Here is a 22,612-nt window from a genome sequence, read left to right as displayed (position 1 = left end):
TACAAAGAACCTCCCCACAAAAAAAAAAAAGAGAATCAATATGAGACTGCACTTTTAAAGTGAATCTCAAGGCAAACGATGAAACAGTCTATACTGCTGTTCAGCTTGATTTTAGTGCAACAAGGTTAATTTAAATGTTAAACCGTTTCTCAGCACTTGGGAGGGGCTCTACAGTGGATCTGATTTGTACTGTTCCCTCAGTTTTGTTGCTATACTTACATTTGAGATGGAAATAAAGTAGAATCAGAAAGTAAAGTTTTTCCATCTTTAAGGATTTTTTTTAATTAATTAATTTATTTATTTATTTTTTTGCATACTGAGCACCGTTCATTTAATACATTATGGAGTAAAAAAACAAAACATTTTTACTGCCAATCCTTATATTATGTTACTTACATACTTACCATGCATTCATTAGAAAGGCCCATGTTAACATAGTAACATATCTCATTTTTGATCCATTAAATTTGGTATATTTGCTCTTGCTTGAACAGTTTAAACTTGTTGCTGTAAGCACACTTTGTTTAATTGTAATCTGCAATGCAGCAAACATCCAACAAAAGACTAATCAAATCAGTTGAGTAAAAAAAAAACTTGATTGTTGGAGATTGATACTCTGAGTGTATACTGATGAGTTTTAATAAAGGAATTTTACTTTTCAGCTGTATTGAAAAGTCAAATAAATGCATAAATTTTTAATAAGTCTTAATGTTAGTACTATTGTCATCAATATTAGCAGCCAGCTGCAGTTTCCATGCATTACAAACGTCTGCTGGGGTTTCCTGAGATGTCCACGCCCCTGTGGCTCACAGTATACATGCCTGCATGCTCTGGCAGAGGATCTAGGAAGGTTGGCGGTCAGAGGCAGAGGAGAAAAGGCGGCCACGCACATCATGATCGGAGACTTCATCGCTTGAAACCCGACAACTCAGATCTTCGAGTCCAGCTCCCATCTCAGAGAAGGTAAATATTTACCTTTAACACTGTCAGGGATGTTGAACCGACGCGATAGACGGATTTTCACTGTCCAAACGCGCAGCGGAGCTACAATAACGCAGTTATATTCGGCGGAGCGCCTCTCAAACTACAAGTTATCCCGATTACCGTTACTTTACGTCCTGGTTATATAAATAGGGTCTGAATATGCTACAGAGTAATCTGCGTACAGGAAAGTGGACAGCACCGCTGTAAGAGAGCACCACTGAATCTCCACTAAAAACGTTTTAAGGTCGAACTGTAGCTCCCAACAGGATGAGTTATGGATGATTTGTGCGACTGCAAGATGAATCACAGTTCTTCTTACTGTGTGAGCACTTTTCTCGGCGCTTCCGTTTTACATTAAAGTCTAAAGACTTGAAAGTAGCTCCTTAGAAAAGAGAAATCCAATCCCGCAGTGCGGGCGGGTTTTTTTCCCCCCATGTCCTTAATGAGACAGGACTTTTTGTATGTCTGGGGCTGGGTGTGTTCCAAACATGTCTGTTTTTGGATATCTGGGATTCAGACAAGTTTCCTGTCAGGAAGGGACAAGGATATGGCCTGGTCAGTTCAATTCAATGGCTGACTCATCCAGTACCAAGACAGTATTTTTCCTTTACCTAACACAGAGTGTAGGCTTCACAGAAGCCCTTTCAACCCTCCCCCCACCCCATAAAATTATGGAGGCCCCCAGGGTCTAGAAAAAAAAAAACCAAAACACCATAAAATTCAGTGCTTATGTAAAATAATTTATTAAGAAATTAGTTACATCAAATTACATGTTTTCAAATGATCATCAAATTACTTGTTTTCAGCTGAGTTGAATTTACTTAGCCTCGTAAATACATTTGTTTAGGCCAAACTTTTTGTTTTAGGACAGCAGTGAAATTCATCCCTGAAATTCATATTATAAAATTAGGGATGTGCTGCTGGTTTTACACACATTCAGTTTGCTGTTTGCGGGGAATGATGTCATTGTGTTTCTGCACACATACATGCAGGTTCATCGGGGGTCTGTTCTTGGTCGATAACTCTTTAACTTTTACATACTCCCAGTTGGTGCTTTCATAAAGAATCCTAATATATTCTATCATACTTACACAGATGATACACAGTTGTACATGTTTTACTTTGATGATCTAACCTCTCTTCATAAATTAATGAGCTGAACTGATGACATTAATTGTTGGATGTCTCGAAACTTTTTAGAACTGAACACAGACCAGACGGTAATATTTGCTGGTGGTCCAAAAAAGTCAGACAGAAAATGTGTTCATATTTATCATCCCTTGCTCTGAAATACAGCGAGAAAGTCAGGAATCTGTTTTGGTGAATGGTCTTAGTTTTGACAGTTACTAGAACTGCTTTCTATCACTTTAAAAACATAGATCAAAAGTCAGAAATTTCTTATCTCAAACTGACTCTGAGAAACTTGTCCGTGCATTCGTATCAAGCACATTAGACTAGTCTAACACTCTGTTTGCTGGATTATACATTTGTTAGTAGGATGACTTCAGCTTGTTCAGTATCCAGGAACCAGAGTCCTTACACGTAAACAGAAATTTAATAAGTTGCAGTCTTCAAAGTGACTTTATTGTGGCAAGATGGCAATAAAACAGCAATGAGATGGAATCAATCTGCTACCAGTTTGCAGTCCAGCCAGAACGCCATTGATCTGAAACAGGAATTCTAAAACTCCTCCATAAATAGTATAAATGAAAGTTTAATATTACGCTGACTCTATTACTTACATGCAGTACTTGAGTAAATTTAGCATCTATTAAATTGTCAACATCATAAACTTCTTCCTGAGTAGAAATGTGGCCAAACCAGAGTTAAAAATGTAGCCGCTAGAATTCTTTAAAGACAAATAAAAAAAAAATGCAATAAACAAAATTCCTTTGAGAAGGATATCTCAAATCACTGAAACTTACACTTATTTTGCATTGTTATTTGGAGACAAGTGAGAAAAAATATTTTTTGCTGTGTGACCTAACCGACCCTTTAAAGTCAGCCACGGTTTCGTATAGACATCTACTGAAGAGCTTCTCTCACTCCTTCCTGTTGTTATGATCGTGAAATGGAAGAATCGATAAAGACACTCCAGGTGAAAAAACTTAATTGAACTATGAAAAACATGACGTCTTTAAAAGCTTCAGTCTTTTAGCAACATGTTCAAGAATACCTTATGGCTAAATTTATTAATAATGCAAGACAAAGTTTTATTGACCGTAGCTATTTAGTGCTGTGGAGCTGTATATGATCAAATGTTGACAACTAATCTGACAACTATTTAGATCGTTCAGTCATTTTCCGGTTACTATATAGTACTATATAGTTCACACTGGAATGTTTTACTACAAAAATCCATGTGGAGAGTGTTTGTCACACGCCTCTTCAGTTTAAATGACAGTGTAACCAAGCTACTGCCAGACAGACACTGGAAACAGGATCCTACAGCTGCAGTACTTTAAAGAAGGTGACCACATAATGACAGTATGAGGGACTCTGCTCTTTTTCATGCTACCGGATTTAACAAAATTAAGCTTTAAATAGCCTGTAAAGAGATTAATAGCTCCAACAACTTGCTGTTGTGTATACAAGCTAAGTGCTGTGATTGGTTATGATCAGTTTTGTTAGTCACCGTGTTGCCAGGTGTGAACCGACTCTGCTAAACCAGTGGGCTTTTTGGACTGTGAAATTAATGTCTAAACACTTGTCAGAATGAGTAATTTTTATAGTCCTATGTATAGAATGGCTCTTAATAAATTACATTTGAGATGGGCATTTGTACAATGTCAGAGTTCCACTTGAGATGAGGTTTGGGCAAAGAGAGAAAGTTCAGGGTTCAAAACTCGACTATCTGGATTGTAGGAAATAGGAAAATACAGGTTTTTGATTGATTGTGAAATTCTGGACCAATATCATACCAGTATGGCCAATAGCTAACACTGAAAAAATGTTTTGTCAAAGTAATTTAAAGCATCATTCTGGAAGCACAAAAGAAACTCATCTATATCCAGATACTTTTGTCTAGTGGTTAATCTTCTTTTAGTGAATGCAGATTGATTAAATTAGTATTTTTACTTCAGTATTTTTGAATAAAACTTCCTAGATTAGCTAATGTGAAGTGTTAACATTGTTAATTGAAATGTTAGTCAAAGTCTAATGACTTTGAAGGAAGCCTCCACACCCAGTTTTGTGACCACAAATCATTGAAATTTAATGTTTCAGTCCCTTGATGTGGACCAAGTTTGTAGATCGCCTTGATTACCTCACAACGTTGGGCTGCAGTCCACATATTGTGTCCTTTAACAGTTTCTCCACCCTACTTTATGATGACATGAATGTCCAGGCCTGTGGGCTTGGTCCTGGAATATTGTTGAAAGCTTTGATATTTCAAGGCTAAAAAGAAAACAATGGAAAAATGGCTTGATATTTGGTAAAAATGTTTGGGAGCTTGAATGGAACCTAAGAAATGAACATTTTTGGCACCTTTGAAAGGAAAGTAACTGCTTTGACTGATAAGCAAAAAGCAGAATACTCAAAAGCCAAATTAAAATGGTTAGCCAAACATTAAAGATGTGACAGAGTTCAAACAACAACAACAAAAGGGATGTAAGCATTCTCATGAAAGTCACTGGTGGTGAGTGGCTTTAAAAAGGAATGCCCTGTGAATTTAATAATGTCATTGTTTTCTCTGAGGCTAATACATTTCCCAATTGTACTCTCTAAGAGTTATGTGGTGTTCCTTTCCATTGTTTTGTAACAGGCACCATGATTCCTGTGATGGAATTCCGGCAGTTTTCTGAGCAGCAGACAGCATTCAGAGTCCTGAAGCCGTGGTGGGATGTGTTCACTGACTATCTGTCTGTAATGATGCTCATGATTGGCGTCTTTGGATGTACTCTTCAGGTCAGTAAGACTGACTCACCATAATTTATTTACTTAAAGAAAGAGACTAATGGAAGTGTAGCTAATACACAGTAACCCACAAGTTTGGATTCAAACATTCTGTTTATGTGATAAGAAAAGTTTTTCTACAGTTTTTATTAGACTCAGAGAAAGTCTATACTCTCCCAGATGGCAACATTACTGCTTTGCTTTCTGCTTTGGAACCAGCTCAAAAAAGCACTAATTATGTGCTTTTACAACCCAGCCTGTGTCAAGCAAGGGAGGCATTCAGCCCATCAGGAGTGTACCAGTGGAAACTTTAACCGCCCAGCCACTTTTAGTAAACAGAAGACTCCTAACTCCTGTGAGGCGCTACTTGACTTCACTCTCTGTGTGAAATAGGGACTTTTTTTGAATGTTGTACAACTCTTTAGTGTAAATCCTGGAAATGATACCAAAACAGTTTAAGAAAAATGTTAACAGGAAATTTATCAGGCTGGAAGCTGCCATTGTTTCCCATTCTCACCATTACAGTGTTTGGACATGATCTGATTGGTTGTAAATTGAGTGAACAATTCTTTTTGTTTAGTTTATAAGTCAGTCCAAACCATTGTGGGGTTCTATGTAAACGTATTAAGCTGCCTGACACAGAAATCTCGTCACTTACTGTATAGTTTGAGTTTTTAAAATTCTGCAGATCAATCAGTCAGTCTTCAGAGACTTTCACTGACTTGACTTTGCATTGCTGTCTGTGATATCTGCAGTGCAACTGCATTGCTTACTATAGTGATAATGTCATTTTGTGTCCTCACTTTTCACTTAAATGGGTCGAGAATCTGAGTTTCAAACAGGTAAACAGAGTCCACATAACATCTCCTCCTCTGAGCCCCATTTCCTGTCATTAGCATCTCAGAGTCAAGCAGCTGTTTTTCATTATTTACATTACAAGTAAACACCTAAGGCATTTGTTTTTTACTGATGCCATTTGGTGGATAGCGCTCAGTGTGTTTACATGCAGTCAGGTTACGTAGAGCACCCAAGTAAAGTTAATGAGAGAATGCTTTATATGCACTGTAATAATGTGGTAACTTTGCGTGGCTTACTGAAATCTATGCATGGCTGTCTCTTAGTGAAAATGCAAATAACAAGGGTAGCACATATGTCGACTGACTAAGAACTTTAGGAATGACTAAATGGTAGAAAAACAGAAATCAAAACAGCAGTGTATCTGGGATGATATCTGTGTCACAGGTGCAGTCAGAAGAGGGCTTTTTAGTGTATTATCTCCTTACAGTGCAAATGTGTCTGATTTTTAACAAATAGTTCAACCTTTAGCAGTGAATACTGACTCGTTTTGACTTCCTTATGTTATTCAAGCTAATGGAGTGAGTGTGGTGTTTTGATCAGACATCGATTCCTGTCTAATCAAAGATGGGAAATGCCATAAAGACTTTGCTTCTCTTTTTCTGGAGAAGCTGTGTTTATCCATGCGAACATTCAGACCAGTAACAGCCAGCAAAACATGAAAGATGCAGGGTAGCATTTTGTTATTTCACGTGATATGGGACATTCAGTTTGAGGAAAAGATCTATGATACTGAAGGCTTATCAGATCTGGAAAGCTATCACAGTGACCATTATGCTCTAAACTACTTAATTGCGTAATGTCTCCTGGGTTGAGGCAGTGCATGTTCTAATTCAACACATATTCCCTGCAAAAAAATACTGTAATACTTGCATCAGGACAAACATATGATGCTGTCTTAGGATCATATGTCCTTGAGTCGAGGGTTGGCACCACTATTTTATTTCTTGCATAAAATATTTTAACTTTTGAGAAATGTTTTCTTGCTCAGCCATTAAAACTACTGAGTTTAGGTTTACATAGGTTATAAAAGATCATGGTTTAGGTTACAACAGACCCAATAGGCAGTTTGACAACTGTAGCCACTCTATGATTAATCCTCCATTTCCAGGGTTACCAGTTTTGGCCCTATGGCTGGTTTGCTGAAACCTGCAAGGATATAAATGTCAAAATGTGCTGATTATAAATGTTCTTGTGAATTATTTTCGGGAAAGCAAATTACCCTTGAAATGTAACTGAGAAACAATTTAGCACTTTAAGCTACAAAGGCTTGTTGCTCATTGATTGTACCTGACGGTTGATTGCTAGGGGACATTCTAGTGTTCTAATGGTATTTATCACACGTCAATCAGCAGTGTCCTTTGCTTTCATTGGTAGTTCCTTCAAAGGCTCACTTTTAAGTTAACAAAAGCTTAACTGTGGACCCTTCATTGCATGAAATCTGAAAAACACTCATTTCTGTGTCTGACTGAGCCTTATTATGCATTTCTTCTTTCTAATATATATATATATATTTTTTTTCATTTTAGGTAATGCACGATAAAATTATATGCCTTCCTCAGAGAATATCATTGCCTTCAGACAACAGCAGTGAAGTAGGGTTGAAGTCACCATTACATCTGCAGTCCAACACCTCAACTGTACCAACAGGCCTGAAGACCAATCTAGATCTTCAACAGTACAGTTTCATCAACCAAATGTGCTATGAGAATGCCTTGCATTGGTATGCCAAATACTTTCCCTATTTGGTGCTCATGCACACTTTAGTTTTCATGGTGTGTAGCAACTTCTGGTTCAAATTCCCTGGCTCTAGCTCTAAAATAGAGCATTTTATCTCTATGCTTGGCAAGTGCTTCGACTCTCCCTGGACCACACGAGCTTTGTCGGAAGTGTCTGGAGAAAATCCAGAAGAACAGGATCATAAAAAGGGCACCGCTTCTAGGTCTAACATTCCTATGTCTCCGGGGGAAGGCAGCCTCGAGAAGACGCAGTCCCTCCGTTCTATTGCCGAAAAGATTGTTGTTGACCAGCCATCAGCAAGTGTTCTTGATAAAAAGGAGGGTGAACAAGCTAAAGCTCTGTTCGAAAAGGTGAAGAAGTTCCGTTTGCATGTTGAGGAAGGAGATATCCTTTACCTCATGTATGTTTGCCAGACTGTATTCAAGGTGTTTAAATTCCTTGTGATCATTGCTTATAACAGCGCTCTAGTAAATAACGTAAATAATACAGTACGTTGCAACGGTATCGAGGAGATCCAGAACATGACAGGCTACAAAGTCTTTGAATGTAATCACACCATGGCTCATCTCTTTTCCAAGTTGTCTTGCTGTTACCTGTTCTTGGTGTCTGTCTATGGATTAACAAGCCTCTACACCTCCTACTGGCTGTTTTACCGCTCACTGAAAGAATACTCATTCGAGTATGTGCGACAGGAAACGGGCATCAGTGACATCCCAGATGTCAAGAATGACTTTGCTTTCATGCTTCACATGATTGATCAGTATGACCCACTGTATTCCAAACGATTTGCAGTTTTTCTCTCCGAAGTCAGTGAGAACAAACTGAAACAGCTCAGTCTCAACCATGAGTGGACTGCAGAGAAACTGCGTCAGAGACTCCAGAGCAACTCCAACAACAAACTTGAACTACAGCTGTTCATGTTCCCTGGTTTACCCGACACTGTCTTTGAACTGACAGAGCTGCAGTCACTCAAGCTGGAACTCATCAACAATGTCACCATCCCTGCCTCAATCTCACAGCTGCAAGATCTTCAGGAGCTGTCTCTTTACCAGTGCTCTTTAAAGTTGCACACAACTGCTACGTCCTTCCTCAAAGAGAACCTGAAAGTGCTTCGTGTGAAGTTCGATGATAACAGGGAACTTCCAAACTGGATGTACGGCCTGCGAAATTTAGAGGAGCTCTATCTTACTGGGTCCCTCAGCTCTGATGCCTCCAAGAATATAGTTCTTGAGTCTCTGCGGGAAATGAAGTGTCTCAAAACACTCTCCCTTAAGAGCAGCTTAACCAAGATACCCCAGTCGATTGTGGATGTTTCCAGCCATCTGCAGCAACTCTATTTACACAACGATGGCACTAAGCTAGTAATGCTCAACAACCTGAAAAAGATGACCAATCTAATAGAGCTGGAGCTAGTGCGTTGTGATCTGGAGCGCATTCCGCATGCAGTCTTTAGCCTAACAAGTCTGCAAAAGCTTGACCTGAAAGAGAATAACCTTCGTTCGATAGAGGAGATTGTCAGCTTCCAGCATCTGCGGAAGCTCACTTGCCTCAAACTCTGGTACAACAGCATCATGTACATCCCAGAGCATATCAAAAAACTCGGCAGCTTAGAGCACCTCTACTTCAGCCACAACAAGATTGAGATATTGCCCTCACACCTGTTCTTGTGCAACAAGCTGCGCTACCTGGACCTATCCAACAATGACATCCGTTTCATTCCTCCAGAAATCGGAGTTCTTCAGAGCCTGCAGTACCTTTCTGTCTCTTGTAATAAAATTGAAAATCTACCAGACGAACTGTTCTTTTGCAAAAAGCTGAAAACGCTAAAGCTTGGCAAGAACTCGCTGTCCAAACTCTCGCCAAAAATATCCTATCTAGCTCTTCTGACCTACCTGGAGCTCAAAGGCAACCACTTTGAGTTCCTGCCACAGGAGCTTGCTTTCTGTCGCGCTTTGAAGCGCAGTGGCCTTATAGTGGAGGAGACACTGTTTGAAACTCTGCCTTCAGATGTCAGGGATCAAATGAAGGCTGAGTGAGATGCCTTACTGTAGCCGTAGTGCCTGCTGTTTGTTCTGTCTATCAATTCAGAGCATTTGTTTAATATGAAGTCATTGTTATATTTAAGCATTATAAACATGCTGGAGATATCTTTTTGTTCATTTGTTTTATTAACGGAAGGAAAATGACATATTCATCTACTGTCACATTGAGTGTGGCTGCTGCAGGGACACTTTATATGGCCACTACTCAATCTTAAAGAGAGAGTTCCGCGTTATGAGAAAGTGTTCCTTTTCTTTCTAAAAGTTTTAAGAAAAGTTTTATTTTAGTCTCACATCTGTCTATTAATCAGTAGTCACTGATACAGCCAGGTCAGCTCTTTCTCCCTGAAGTCTCTGATAAAATAACTCTCTGCTGCCTCTAGCTTTATATACATAAAGTGATATTGATTTTTCTCTTTTATCTGTGGAGAGGGAAGAAGCTTATTTCCCATACTGTTAAAGCCTTTCTGCAAAGCCTATTTCCAGTCACTGCGTCATGACATAACTTGATCACTGAATGTAAATCTTCACATTCATGACCACACATTTATGTGTAGGCCAGTAGCCTTAGGCTGTACTGTATATATTTACATCTAAGAGACTGTTACTTCACACAGGAAAAGAGGAAAGTACTTATGAAATATACATAGAATCTAGAAACTTAGAATGAAACTAGAATTAAACAGTTCTCTATTGTAGGAAGCTGTCATTTTAAAGTGCATTAAAAACCTGAAGGATGATGTCATACTGGTCTTTGTCTTTGTCTCTAAGTGTGAGCAAAAAATATGCAGCATAAGAAATATGCATTTTCATGAACAGTATTTTTATGTCATTGACCAATAAAATTTGAGTTTTTAAAAAAAAATGTCATTTGGAATTTCTAAATGTCAGAATATTGCAAATAAAATGCAATACAATTTTGATTCTGTTGGTTTACTGACCAGTGATGCAAAATCTAAAGCGTCTAAAAGAGGAAACAGCACAAAGGACAATGTCCTGTATTCAACTGTGTTGTTGGATAAAACATCACCTGCTGGCTGTTGAGGATTAATAACTGTAAAGAAGATTATTACTGAAAGTGCACAGGGCCTCGGATAAAAAAAATGTGTAGCTGGTATATATGTGTCTACAAAATAATTTCGATGGTTATCTGGAAAAAACATTCAAGCTCAATAAGATTTTTTATTTTTTTAAAGTTATGTTATTCGATTCAGCAATTATGAAAATGCTTTGCATCTACAAAAAAGGAAAATAAAAGAAATCTTCTCTCACAGTTATCACTTGGTATTTAGTACAAGCTCATGAAATCTTTTACCCATAAATTGTAAGCTGTAATTACAAGATGTGGTCACATGTTTTTTCCTTTTGGTGAATGCAATGTGCCTTTGTAAACAAAGGGGGCTTGGTTGCAGCTGTCAGTAAACTATTTTTTTTTAATAATTAAAAGGTGTAATATAAAAGGGCTCGCATGTTCCCGTTTGAAAGTGAAGGCTGACAATCAGAAAATTGAGTGTTTTCTTGCACTTTTCTGATAAACCAGCCGAGCTTCAGTTTCAAATATGGCGTTTGCACTTTTGCCACGGTCCCTAACTTCAGTGGGTCATCCTGCACTTTGCTGTCAATTGAAACAAGGGCTTCAAAAAGCTCTGTGTCGTCGTATCAGATCCTGATGTGGAACAGAAAACATGCGCAATATTAGAGATTTCGCCTGCGCATGAAAAATAAAATGCACAGTTTCGCGGACTTGGTGCAAAGTCCTGAGGTGGTCCGGCCCCGGTGAACGAGCATATCACACAAACGGTGTTCACCTCCAGCAGCTGGTGCTGCTGTGCCGGCTGTGTCGCCCAGTCAGAGGCAGAGGACCGGACCATCTGAAGCCGAGTAGGGGTAGTCAGATAAGCTGCTTACAGCTCTGCCGGCAGGCCCACGGTTGAACTAGTGCGAAGAATGGACAGATTCATCTCATCAGGGAAACATGGCAAGTGAGAAGAGGCGTTGTTCAGTACTGCTGGCATCCGCAAAACCGGATCAGACTCCCTGAAGGTGAGTATGTGGCTGTTTTGAATGTGTAAATCATCTAAGGTCTTTAAATGTAGCCGCAGTGCGTTGGCTCAATAACGTTAGCAGGCTATATGGCGTTATGAAATTTAGCGGAGCTGGACAGAGAATTAAACCTGCACGGAGTGTGCTGTTTTAATGTGAAAGTGATTTTCTGCAGCCGAATATTTTTTTGTGCTGCGTTTAAAGGCGTCACGTACATCCCCCACCTCTTGTTTTGAGTGCATGGATGCGTCTTGCTGCTGGAGCCGGTCTCAGCCTGCTCTGCAGCCCCATGGAAAACAGTGACCTTCATGCTTTACACACAACAGATTTATTCGCAGGGGTAAACGATTATATTTAGTTTTTTTCTTTAAATAGCAACACCGAAGCAGCTGTTTGTGTATCATGTGTTTTCAGTGCTCAAATAGTATTCAGCATGTTAAGCTTCTCTAGAGCCACTATGACAGTGTCACGGAGTAAAGTGCAGAGAAAACCAGGCACAGAAAAGAGACGCAATAGATGCTTAGGATTTACAGCTGCTCTGCAGACAGCACCCTTTGTTTTGCACACTGACATCTCATATCATGTCTCAGTTCAAGTGCGGGCTCCTCTCTAAAGCTACAATCCCAAGAGACTGTCCTCTCTGAGTCTGCTCTAAATGTTCCTGAGAAATGTAGCTGTAGCTGAAATTTGAGACAGGGATACTAGCTGTGCATTTTTTCACTAAACCCCTAATGGATCCAGCTTTACGAGAATAAATGTGATTGCAGTGGAGTCAATTTAATGTAAGTGAACAAAAGGCAGGATTAATGGTTAGAAGGTTGCACTTGGACCAGTTAAATTGCAATTGTCCATTACAGCGTGACATCTACAACATGTCACCTCCCCAATTTCTTTAATTTTTTAAGTCAGGGAACGCTTTTACAGAGTACCATTGGGATGAGGATATCTGTAAACAGCTTACAAGGTAGATCTAAGACTCCTTCATGTGTGGGTTTATTATGGACCGAGACATTATGTGAAAACAATTCAGTACAAAAACATCAACTGTGATATAATCCCTTGCACATTTTCTTACTAAAGTTGTTTTCTGTTGCAGGAATGTTCACGCTCACAGAAGTAGCCTCCCTGAATGACATCCAGCCAACTTACAGAATACTGAAGCCATGGTGGGATGTCTTCATGGATTATCTTGGTATTGTCATGCTGATGTTGGCCATATTTTCTGGAACGATGCAGTTAACTAAGGACCAAGTGGTTTGTCTTCCCATTCTGGAGCAAACTCCAGAGGGGTCTGGGGGTTTCTTGGAACCTGAAGCACCAGAGCCAACCAATGGCTTTTGGAACAAAGAGAGTGCCATTGGGGAGCAAGCTGCTCCTCTCATGGCTAAAAGGCCTCCCGATAGCATCACACCTACCATTCACTTCACACAGCCAGCTACCATCGGACAGCCCTATCCTACAGGCGTCAGGACCAAGCTGGATTTTCAGCAGTATGTTTTTGTCAACCAGATGTGCTACCATGTCGCCCTACCTTGGTATTCAAAATATTTCCCATACCTTGCCCTAATTCACACTATTGTGTTGATGGTCAGTAGCAACTTCTGGTTCAAATACCCCAAAACAAGCTCAAAAGTAGAACATTTTGTTTCCATACTGGGAAAGTGTTTTGAATCACCTTGGACTACCAAAGCTCTGTCTGAGACTGCGTGCGAGGATTCGTCAGAGAACAAGCAGAGGCTGGCCGGGGCCTCCTCTCTCCTGAAACATCTGTCCACAAGTAGCGAGGAGGGGAGCCCAAACCAGTCCGCTCCGGTGCTGACTAAATCTGGGGTTACCTTTTCTGCTGAAAAGCTTGTGAGTGAAATTCCCTCCATGACTATACTGGACAAGAAAGATGGCGAGCAAGCGAAGGCCCTGTTTGAGAAAGTTCGGAAATTCCGTGCTCATGTGGAAGACAGTGATTTGATTTATAGACTCTATGCCATACAGACAGTTATCAAAACTGTGAAATTTATTTTGATCCTGTGCTACACAATGACATTTGTTGCTTATATAGATTTTGACCATGTGTGTGAGCCTGAAATAAAGCATTTGACTGGATATACCAAGTTCCATTGTACACATAACATGGCATTTATGTTAAACAAGCTCCTTGTTAGTTATATTGCTCTCATATGCGTTTATGGCGTGATCTGCATATACACACTGTTCTGGCTTTTTCGGCGACCACTCAAAGAGTATTCCTTTGAAAAGGTCAGAGAGGAGAGCAGCTTCAGTGACATTCCTGACGTTAAAAATGACTTTGCATTCCTCCTCCACATGGTTGATCAATACGACCAGCTGTATTCAAAGCGTTTTGGGGTTTTTCTCTCTGAGGTGAGTGAGAATAAACTTCGTGAAATCAGCCTGAACCATGAATGGACCTTTGACAAGTTACGCCAGCATGTAACGCGCAATCCTCAAGATAAGTTGGAACTTCATCTTTTCATGCTATCTGGAGTTCCAGATGCTGTGTTTGATCTCACTGACTTGGAAATTCTGAAACTAGAATTAATCCCAGAAGCCAAAATAACAGCGAAGATCTCACAAATGATAAACCTCCAGGACCTGCACTTCTACCACTGTCCTGCCAAAGTTGAGCAGACAGCTTTCATTTTCCTTCGTGATCACCTCCGATGCCTTCATGTCAAATTCACAGATGTTGCAGAGATTCCTAGCTGGGTATACATGTTGAAAAATTTAAGGGAACTCTATTTGGTGGGTAACCTGAACTCCGAAAACAACAAACTGATTGGACTTGAGTCTCTGCGAGATCTCAGGCACCTAAAGATTCTGCACCTCAAAAGCAACCTCACAAAGATCCCTACAAACATAACCGATCTGTCACCACATCTGTTAAAGTTGGTTATTCATAACGATGGTACAAAGCTCTTAGTGCTGAACAGTTTGAAGAAAATGATGAACCTTGCAGAACTGGAACTGCATAACTGTGAACTGGAACGAATCCCTCACGCCATCTTCAGTTTGAACAACCTTCAGGAACTTGATCTCAAATCCAACAACATTCGCACCATTGAAGAGGTCATCAGCTTTCAGCACCTGAAAAGACTAACGTGTCTCAAACTTTGGCACAATAAGATCATCACTATTCCACTGTCAATCAGCCATGTTAAAAACCTTGAGTCGCTCTATCTCTCACACAACAAGCTGGAATCTCTGCCTTCACCATTATTCACACTTCTCAAGTTGCGGCACCTCGATGTTAGCCATAATTCTATAGTGGTAATCCCACCAGAGGTGGGCTTTCTCCAGAACCTCCTATATTTTGCCATTACCGGTAACAAAGTCGAGGCACTTCCCAAGCAACTGTTCAAATGCACCAAACTAAGGACTTTATGCTTTGGCCACAACTGTATCTCCTCTGTTCCAGAGAAAATTGGCCAACTTTCTCAGCTCACACATCTGGAATTGAAGGGAAACTGTCTGGATCGTCTCCCAGCTCAGCTCGGTCAGTGTTCCCTCCTTCGCAAGAGCTGCCTGATTGTGGAGGATCATCTCTTTGACTCACTTCCAATTGAAGTAAAAGAGAGCATCAATCAGGAAACCAGTGTTTCTTTTGCTAATGGATGTAAATGTTTAAGTGATGGACGGTAGTTACATCCTATATGACATCAAATGTCGGCCATTTTCTCTCAAGTCTTTGTTTTTTAAGTGCATTATTGCTAGAAAACAGCTAGTGCACATGTTGGGCTTTTAGGGTTGTACACAGTAAACATAGCAAATACAGGGTTGGTACCACTGGAAATGTCATGGCTTGTGTCTTGTCTTGATTTTTTCCCTTTTCCTTTTATTTTTAGTTACTGTAGATGCATAGCAGCACTTCAAACACCTTATACTTCTTAACCATAGTATTCACAAACATCTATAGTGGATTAATGGGAAACTATATATTATTGAAAGTGTACCCCTTTTACTGCTGTGACTTAATTTGGTTTTTTTCAGATTAACTTTATTATGAGTATTTTGTGTAAAGAGTGAGATTAAACGGACTGATGCCTGCATGTATCTCCAGCCAGATCTGACAATGAAGTATAAAGCTGTAACCTGGAGATGCTTAGCTTAGCTTAGCTTAGCAAAAAGATTGGAAAAATGGGGAAACAGCTACAATCTGTGAACTGACCATGAAATTAAATTCATGCATATTTAAAGTTAAATAAGTAGCATACAGTATTTAGCTTGTTTGTTGAACAAAATCAAGTGGTTTCTCCGTATTTTCAGTCTTTAATGTTGAGCTCAGCTAACTGTAGCTCCATATTTAGCATGAATACATTCTATCAATCTTTCCATGTAACTCTCACAAAAAAAGTATTATTTCTCAAAATGGCAGCACGTTAATCAGATAACGTTAATTTCTTTGTTTTTGTGTGTGCCTTATTTATTTTCTGTTGTTTTTGCTGTTTTCCCTTTTAACAAACATTTTACATTTAATACTTAAATTTAACAGAAGCATCTCTTTCCAGAAGCAATGTTGTCATTTTCCTGGATAATAAACAGAGCTCACTGGTTTTACTGTTTTTATCAAGCACTTTATCTCTACTTTCAAATCGAATCTGTACAAGAGATAACAGGGTGCCGTTTATGGGAAGTGGTATCGCTTTTTGGATGTTTTTTAATGCATTTCCGTTACAATTACAGAGATGTGCTTAAAACTACAAAACCAAATCTATCATGGAGACTGTAAATGAGGATGTGATTTGAATCCTTCAAAAATCTTAACTTCATCTATATTGTTATTGTAAACATTTCAAAACTGTTAGTGTCAGGAACCTCACTTCTCATGCACAACAAGCTGAGTCTTTACCTTCACTGTTATTCACCCTCCTCATGTACTACCACTAAACAATAAACCACAATTAACTGTATATTCTCATTAAGCGTATTCCACCTTCTTTAGGCTTATCATGCATTTTGAAGATGTACACCTATATGTTGAAATTTCCATTAACCTCTTTTGCTACTGCTTCAGTCTTTAATTATATATTTTTTTCTTTTTTAATGAATAGACACCATATTCCTTTCAGCCAAATCACAAAGATGCTTTGTTTAATTATTGTTTTTACTTTAGCTGTTATGTCTAGTTATGTTGTACTGTTCTGATCAGTATATTTCTCATGTATTTTTTTGTGTATTTACATTGTGTTTTCTGTGATTTTCTGCACAGCACTTTGTAAACCTGTTTCTAAAATGCGCTATGTTATATAATAAAGGAATGCTATACAGTTATTATTGCTATTATGAAATGCTAGAAATTATAATAAAATTGCACTGCAATACTTTTATGCACAAAAATGTGAAATTATTCTGTATATTTGTGTTGTGAAAACCTTGATGTCTCATATCTCACTGTTCTTTTTGTTTGTTTGTTTGTTTTTTTTAAAACATATTTTCTTTGCTTAGCCAGAACACGTTTTTCTCCTCATCCAGCAGTAAGAAAACTGCTGACATGTTGTTTTACCAGACACCTGCACACACCTGGGCTACATGAAAAAACGCAACAGTCACTTTTTACCTGACAGCCTTCTACTTTTTAACAGAGTTTCTGTTAAAACCAGTATTGCCTATGTACTACATTCATCACCAGTTTATTGCAGGGTCAACACAGAAAGATTCACACACATTCAAATTCATACCTACAGCCCATTTAGAATGAGCATTTAACCTATTAGACACATATTTTTGGACTGTGAGAGGAAGCTAAGCCAGAGAGGATTCATAACAGGAAGAACATGCCAAAGCTATCCAGGATGAAATGAATGAAATAGATCTATCTATCTATCTATCTATCTATCTATCTATCTATCTATCTATCTATCTATTAATTTGGTGTCAAACGTGGTACACTTCATACTATAAAGAAACATTATAAATGTGGAAGACTTTCTGAAACTAAATACATTTCTTGTGTAGTGTTGCCCCCTTGTGGAAATAATTTGTTCCTACGTGTGTTTTTGTTTTCTAAGTATTTACTACATTGGATATGCTTTCAAACATCCATCTTATCTTATTATTCTAAGATGTTTATCAGACAATAACATGGACCAGTTAAATTAAACTGTAGCGATTTGCACTTAATTTACTAATAAATAACAAAAACTGTGTAATTTATCATCTCTAAATTGTGTAACTGGGAGGCACTGGTAGGGCCAGCAAGTTTTGGGCCCCCCTTAGTGGCGCCTCTGATTAAGAGGGTTAAAAACAAACTTTAGAAGTCATCATTCAATATTTTCCTGGTCCAGTCCAGTTGAAATTAAATAGGATTGTAGGTGGTCCAGCTAAATGAGTTCAGCATCTGTGTTAAACAGACCTTCTTATATCACAGAACTATATCATGTCACACTGCCACAGATCATTGCGCTACGATGACAATGCTCCATGCCCATTTTATTATATTATATTAATAAGTAGTTTTATTTTATACATGTTATATATTTAAGTTTTATTATTACTGACACTCAGCTTGTCTTTCTAGAGCACCAATAAGGCACGAGTCTCATGTTTAAGGCATACAAAATTAATTGCCTAATTTTTGCTTTCTACTTAAGATGTGCAACTTGTGTCAGTTCCATAAAGTCATAAAAGCAAGGCAATGCTGCAGGGTACTACATGGAATGTAAATCCAAAAATATAGCCTCCTACAATATAACTAAAAATATAAAAAACCTTCAGATGAGGAAGCATCCCATTGTGGATATACAGTGGGGCAAAAAAGTATTTAGTCAGCCACCGATTGTGCTAGTTCCCCCACCTAAAATGATGACAGAGGCCAGTAATTTGCACCAGAGGTACACGTCAACTGTGAGAGACAGAATGTGAAAAAAAAATCCATGAATACACATGGTAGGATTTGTAAAGAATTTATTCGTAAATCAGGGTGGCAAATAAGTATTTGGTCAATAACAAAAATACAACTCAATACTTTGTAACATAACCTTTGTTGGCAATAACAGAGGCCAAACGTTTACTATAGGTCTTTACCAGGTTTGCACACACAGTAGCTGGTATTTTGGCCCATTCCTCCATGCAGATCTTCTCCAGAGCAGTGATGTTTTGGGGCTGTCGCCGAGCAACACGGACTTTCAACTCCCGCCACAGATTTTCTATGGGGTTGAGGTCTGGAGACTGGCTAGGCCACTCCAGGACTTTCAAATGCTTCTTACGGAGCAACTCCTTTGTTGCCCGGGCGGTGTGTTTTGGATCATTGTCATGTTGGAAGACCCAGCCGCGTTTCATCTTCAAAGTTCTCACTGATGGAAGGAGGTTTTGGCTCAAAATCTCACCATACATGGCCCCATTCATTCTGTCCTTAACACGGATCAGTCGTCCTGTCCCCTTGGCAGAAAAACAGCCCCATAGCATGATGTTTCCACCCCCATGCTTCACAGTAGGTATGGTGTTCTTGGGATGCAACTCAGTATTCTTCGTCCTCCAAACACGACGAGTTGAGTTTATACCAAAAAGTTCTACTTTGGTTTCATCTGACCACATGACATTCTCCCAATCCTCTGCTGTATCATCCATGTGCTCTCTGGCAAACTTCAGACGGGCCTGGACATGCACTGGCTTCAGCAGCGGAACACGTCTGGCACTGCGGGATCTGATTCCTTGCCGTTTTAGTGTGTTACTGATGGTGACCTTTGTTACTTTGGTCCCAGCTCTCTGCAGGTCATTCACCAGGTCCCCCCGTGTGGTTCTGGGATCTTTGCTCACCGTTCTCATGATCATTTTGACCCCACGGGATGAGATCTTGCGTGGAGCCCCAGATCATGGGAGATTATCAGTGGTCTGGTATGTCTTCCATTTCCTGATGATTGCTCCCACAGTTGATTTTTTCACACCAAGCTGCTTGCCTATTGTAGATTCACTCTTCCCAGCCTGGTGCAGGTCTACAATACTTTTCCTGGTGTCCTTCGAGAGCTCTTTGGTCTTGGCCATGGCGGAGTTTGGAGTCTGACTGTTTGAGGCTGTGGACAGGTGTCTTTTATACAGATGATGAGTTCGAACAGGTGCCATTCATACAGGTAACGAGTGGGGGACAGAAAAGCGTCTTACAGAAGACGTTACAGGTCTGTGGGAGCCAGAGATTTTCTATGTTTGAGGTGACCAAATACTTATTTGCCACCCTGATTTACAAATAAATTCTTTAAAAATCCTACCATGTGTATTCATGGATTTTTTTTTCACATTCTGTCTCTCACAGTTGACGTGTACCTCTGGTGCAAATTACTGGCCTCTGTCATCATTTTAGGTGGGGGCACTTGCACAATCGGTGGCTGACTAAATACTTTTTTGCCCCACTGTATGTTGACATATGAAGGTTTATTTATACTACAGCTGGCTCGACACCCCCCTTTTCATGTCTGTTGGTACTGATATCACAACCTTGAACATCTGCAAATGCAAATACACAATCAATACACTGTTTTCCCCCTCCCTTAAAGAGCTAAGCTGTTGATATAGTTGTGTGTGGACACAACTATAGACTGTGAAAATAGAAATAAACATAACTGCATCGTTTGGGTCTGAAAAGTGATAGCAATTTGAAAGTGCCCTAAACAAATGTTCTTTCTAATGACCAACACGGGCTGACTGCACAGTAAAGTAAATAGTATCCTGATGAGTTTATGGTCTCAGTCACTAGTTTCAACTCTTACTCAATCCAGCATTATTTTTAATTTGTAAATTATGATTCCCAAGATGGTAAAGCAGGGTTTAGTGCAGGCCTATGACCATGCAGTGGGGCCCCCAATCCACCTCTTACTAATCACACCTGACTTTAGGAATGATAGAGATACTCTCTTTGAGGCTTCAAGTAATCAGAAAATCTCTGTGGGTAACATCCAGCTTTTATTTATGGTTTATGAGTTAGACAGCTGTGCTCCAAGCATCATCTATATTCTGTGCCTGAGATGCAGCTTTCATTAGTGCATTCAAAGTTTATTTGATTATTTTTGATTACCCTGATCTTTGTTTGATTATACTGTTTTACTTCTGATATCCAAACTTGTAATTTTGTCATGTAATGGACTGATACCAATATCAGTATTAATATCAATACCAATGTGAGCATTGTATCACTAATCAAAACAAAGCAGGTTCTTGCTGAAAGCTGGTCACTGTCCCAGTTAATACCTTTACTAACTGGTGACACTGTTTAACAGCATGCTCTTGAATGATATAATATAGATATAGTAAATCACTAAGGGGTTATTACATGATGACGAAGGGGAGTTTTGTTTTTCTTGCATTTGTCATATATGTAATATACAACATTCTTTACAAAAAGTTTCTGAATGTTTGATGCCATAAAAGTTTGGTAATTATATATAAGCTGAATGCATTTATTTAACTAAACCAAAAACAGGTAAATTAACACATCTTTTCAGTTCAGCTTTCAGGCCCCACTTCTGTGGAACCAGGTCCTAATTTGGATTCAGGAAACAGAAGGCATCGGCTGCTTCTAATGATGTGCCGCAATGAGTTTTTCTTCTGTGTTTATACCACATTCTGCATTTAATCATTAGTTATTATTCATTCCTTGCTCGCTACCATAGTTTGTCTTTTGTCCTGTCTTACCCGATTATGGCAGATGGCCACCCCTTCCTGAGCCTGGTTCTGCTGGAGTTTTCTTCCTGTTAAAATTGAGTTTTTCCTTTCCACTGTCACCAAGTACTTGCTCATAGGGGGTTTTCTGAATGTTGGGGTTCTCTCTGTATTATTGTAGGGCATTTTCCTTACAATATAAAGGTCCTTGGGGTGACTATTGTTGTAATTTGTGATTTAAGTGTTTCTTGGTGTGCTCATCTACTTATTATGTTATCAAGCGTCCCTATGATGCATATACTAAAAACATATAAATGTATGTAAATAATGTATAATAAACATGTTATTACAATCTATTATGTGTTATATGTAAATTTTCATTTTAACAGCAGAGTTTCAGTTTACCATTATGTTCTTTTTTGAAGCAGCATCATTATGGTGATTTTATGGTTCATTCTGCATGTATTTCACCTCTAGAGGGCGATCTGTTTTTATCCTGGCATTCTTACAGATCATGTTCTGCTAAGCATGCACACATGCAAACAAACACACTCACACAGATTTACATAGAGGGCGGGTAACATCATCAGAGCAGACTTGAAGGCAACCATTGTGCCATTTGGATCCTCAGCTCTGGGCTGGGAGGGGTAAACATATGTCACGATAACTCTGAGCACAACAGCAGAGAGAGGATGCATGACTTTAAGTCGGCCTGACACCCGGGTTGTTATAAGTCTGCCATCAGGTGGATGGAGAAAACACATGGCCTACAGTCCCGCCTTCATTACTTCCTTGGGATCAAGCAATGGCCTTAGTACTCGTCACAAACACTTAGCGTGCACTTTGCTCCTTACAGGACTGCACTGCCAGCCATATTTGTATGAAGTGGTCATCACGGGACATAGCCATGCTTCATCCTGAGGACAGAGCTAACATGATGTCAATTTAAAAGGTTGACTGGCTCCTCAATCTGTGCATCTCCGTCTTGCACAGAGCATAAAGTTTGACACGTCAGCCGAGGAGACAAGTTATTGCTTTAACGACCTGCTATGCATTCTGGGCTTCCTGGTTTGATGCATGCTGCCTGGTTTGTCCTTGGCAGACAACATATTCTCAGCAATAGCAGGTGTTTATTGAGGATAATAAGCACCAGTGTAACAGCAAGATAAATTAATTTGAATTTGGGTTGTTATGTCATTCTCCTGGTGGTATTTCTGGTAATAAGACACGAGGATCTATTTGGTCCAACTGGGGCTGTGCTGTGAGTTTTGGATGTGAATGTGGCCTGCTCCTTGTCTGATAGCCCGAGGAAAGCGGCAGATCTTCAGCGACAGCACTTTGTGAGCACTTGCACAGCTGATGAGCTGTAATTATGCTTTAATTATTTCTGTGGGGCATTATTCTCTCCCAACATGAATGCGCCCCTCTACCCCCCCTCCTCCCTGCAAATTAAGACA

The 22,612-nt window shown here is 39.4% G+C and overlaps 2 protein-coding genes across 2 annotated transcripts; both read left to right on the top strand.

Annotated features, from left to right (window-relative positions):
* The first annotated feature begins 838 nt into the window (after positions 1-838).
* On the top strand, positions 839-10,327 carry lrrc8c (leucine rich repeat containing 8 VRAC subunit C). Its single transcript, XM_063466333.1, has 3 exons — positions 839-963; positions 4,748-4,890; positions 7,263-10,327. The coding sequence occupies exons 2-3, from the start codon at positions 4,753-4,755 to the stop codon at positions 9,507-9,509; spliced, it is 2,385 nt and encodes a 794-aa protein (XP_063322403.1). The 5' UTR covers positions 839-963; positions 4,748-4,752; the 3' UTR covers positions 9,510-10,327.
* Positions 10,328-11,279: 952 nt separating this feature from the next.
* lrrc8db (leucine rich repeat containing 8 VRAC subunit Db) lies at positions 11,280-16,889 on the top strand. The gene is made up of 2 exons (XM_063467088.1): positions 11,280-11,555; positions 12,652-16,889. Exon 2 carries the CDS (start codon positions 12,654-12,656, stop codon positions 15,207-15,209), a length of 2,556 nt encoding a protein of 851 aa, XP_063323158.1. The 5' UTR covers positions 11,280-11,555; positions 12,652-12,653; the 3' UTR covers positions 15,210-16,889.
* The last annotated feature ends 5,723 nt before the right edge of the window (positions 16,890-22,612 follow it).

This window comes from Pelmatolapia mariae, linkage group LG23 (assembly GCF_036321145.2).
Source record: "Pelmatolapia mariae isolate MD_Pm_ZW linkage group LG23, Pm_UMD_F_2, whole genome shotgun sequence".
Lineage (NCBI taxonomy): Eukaryota > Metazoa > Chordata > Actinopteri > Cichliformes > Cichlidae > Pelmatolapia > Pelmatolapia mariae.
This window is presented reverse-complemented; position numbering and strand designations above follow the sequence as displayed.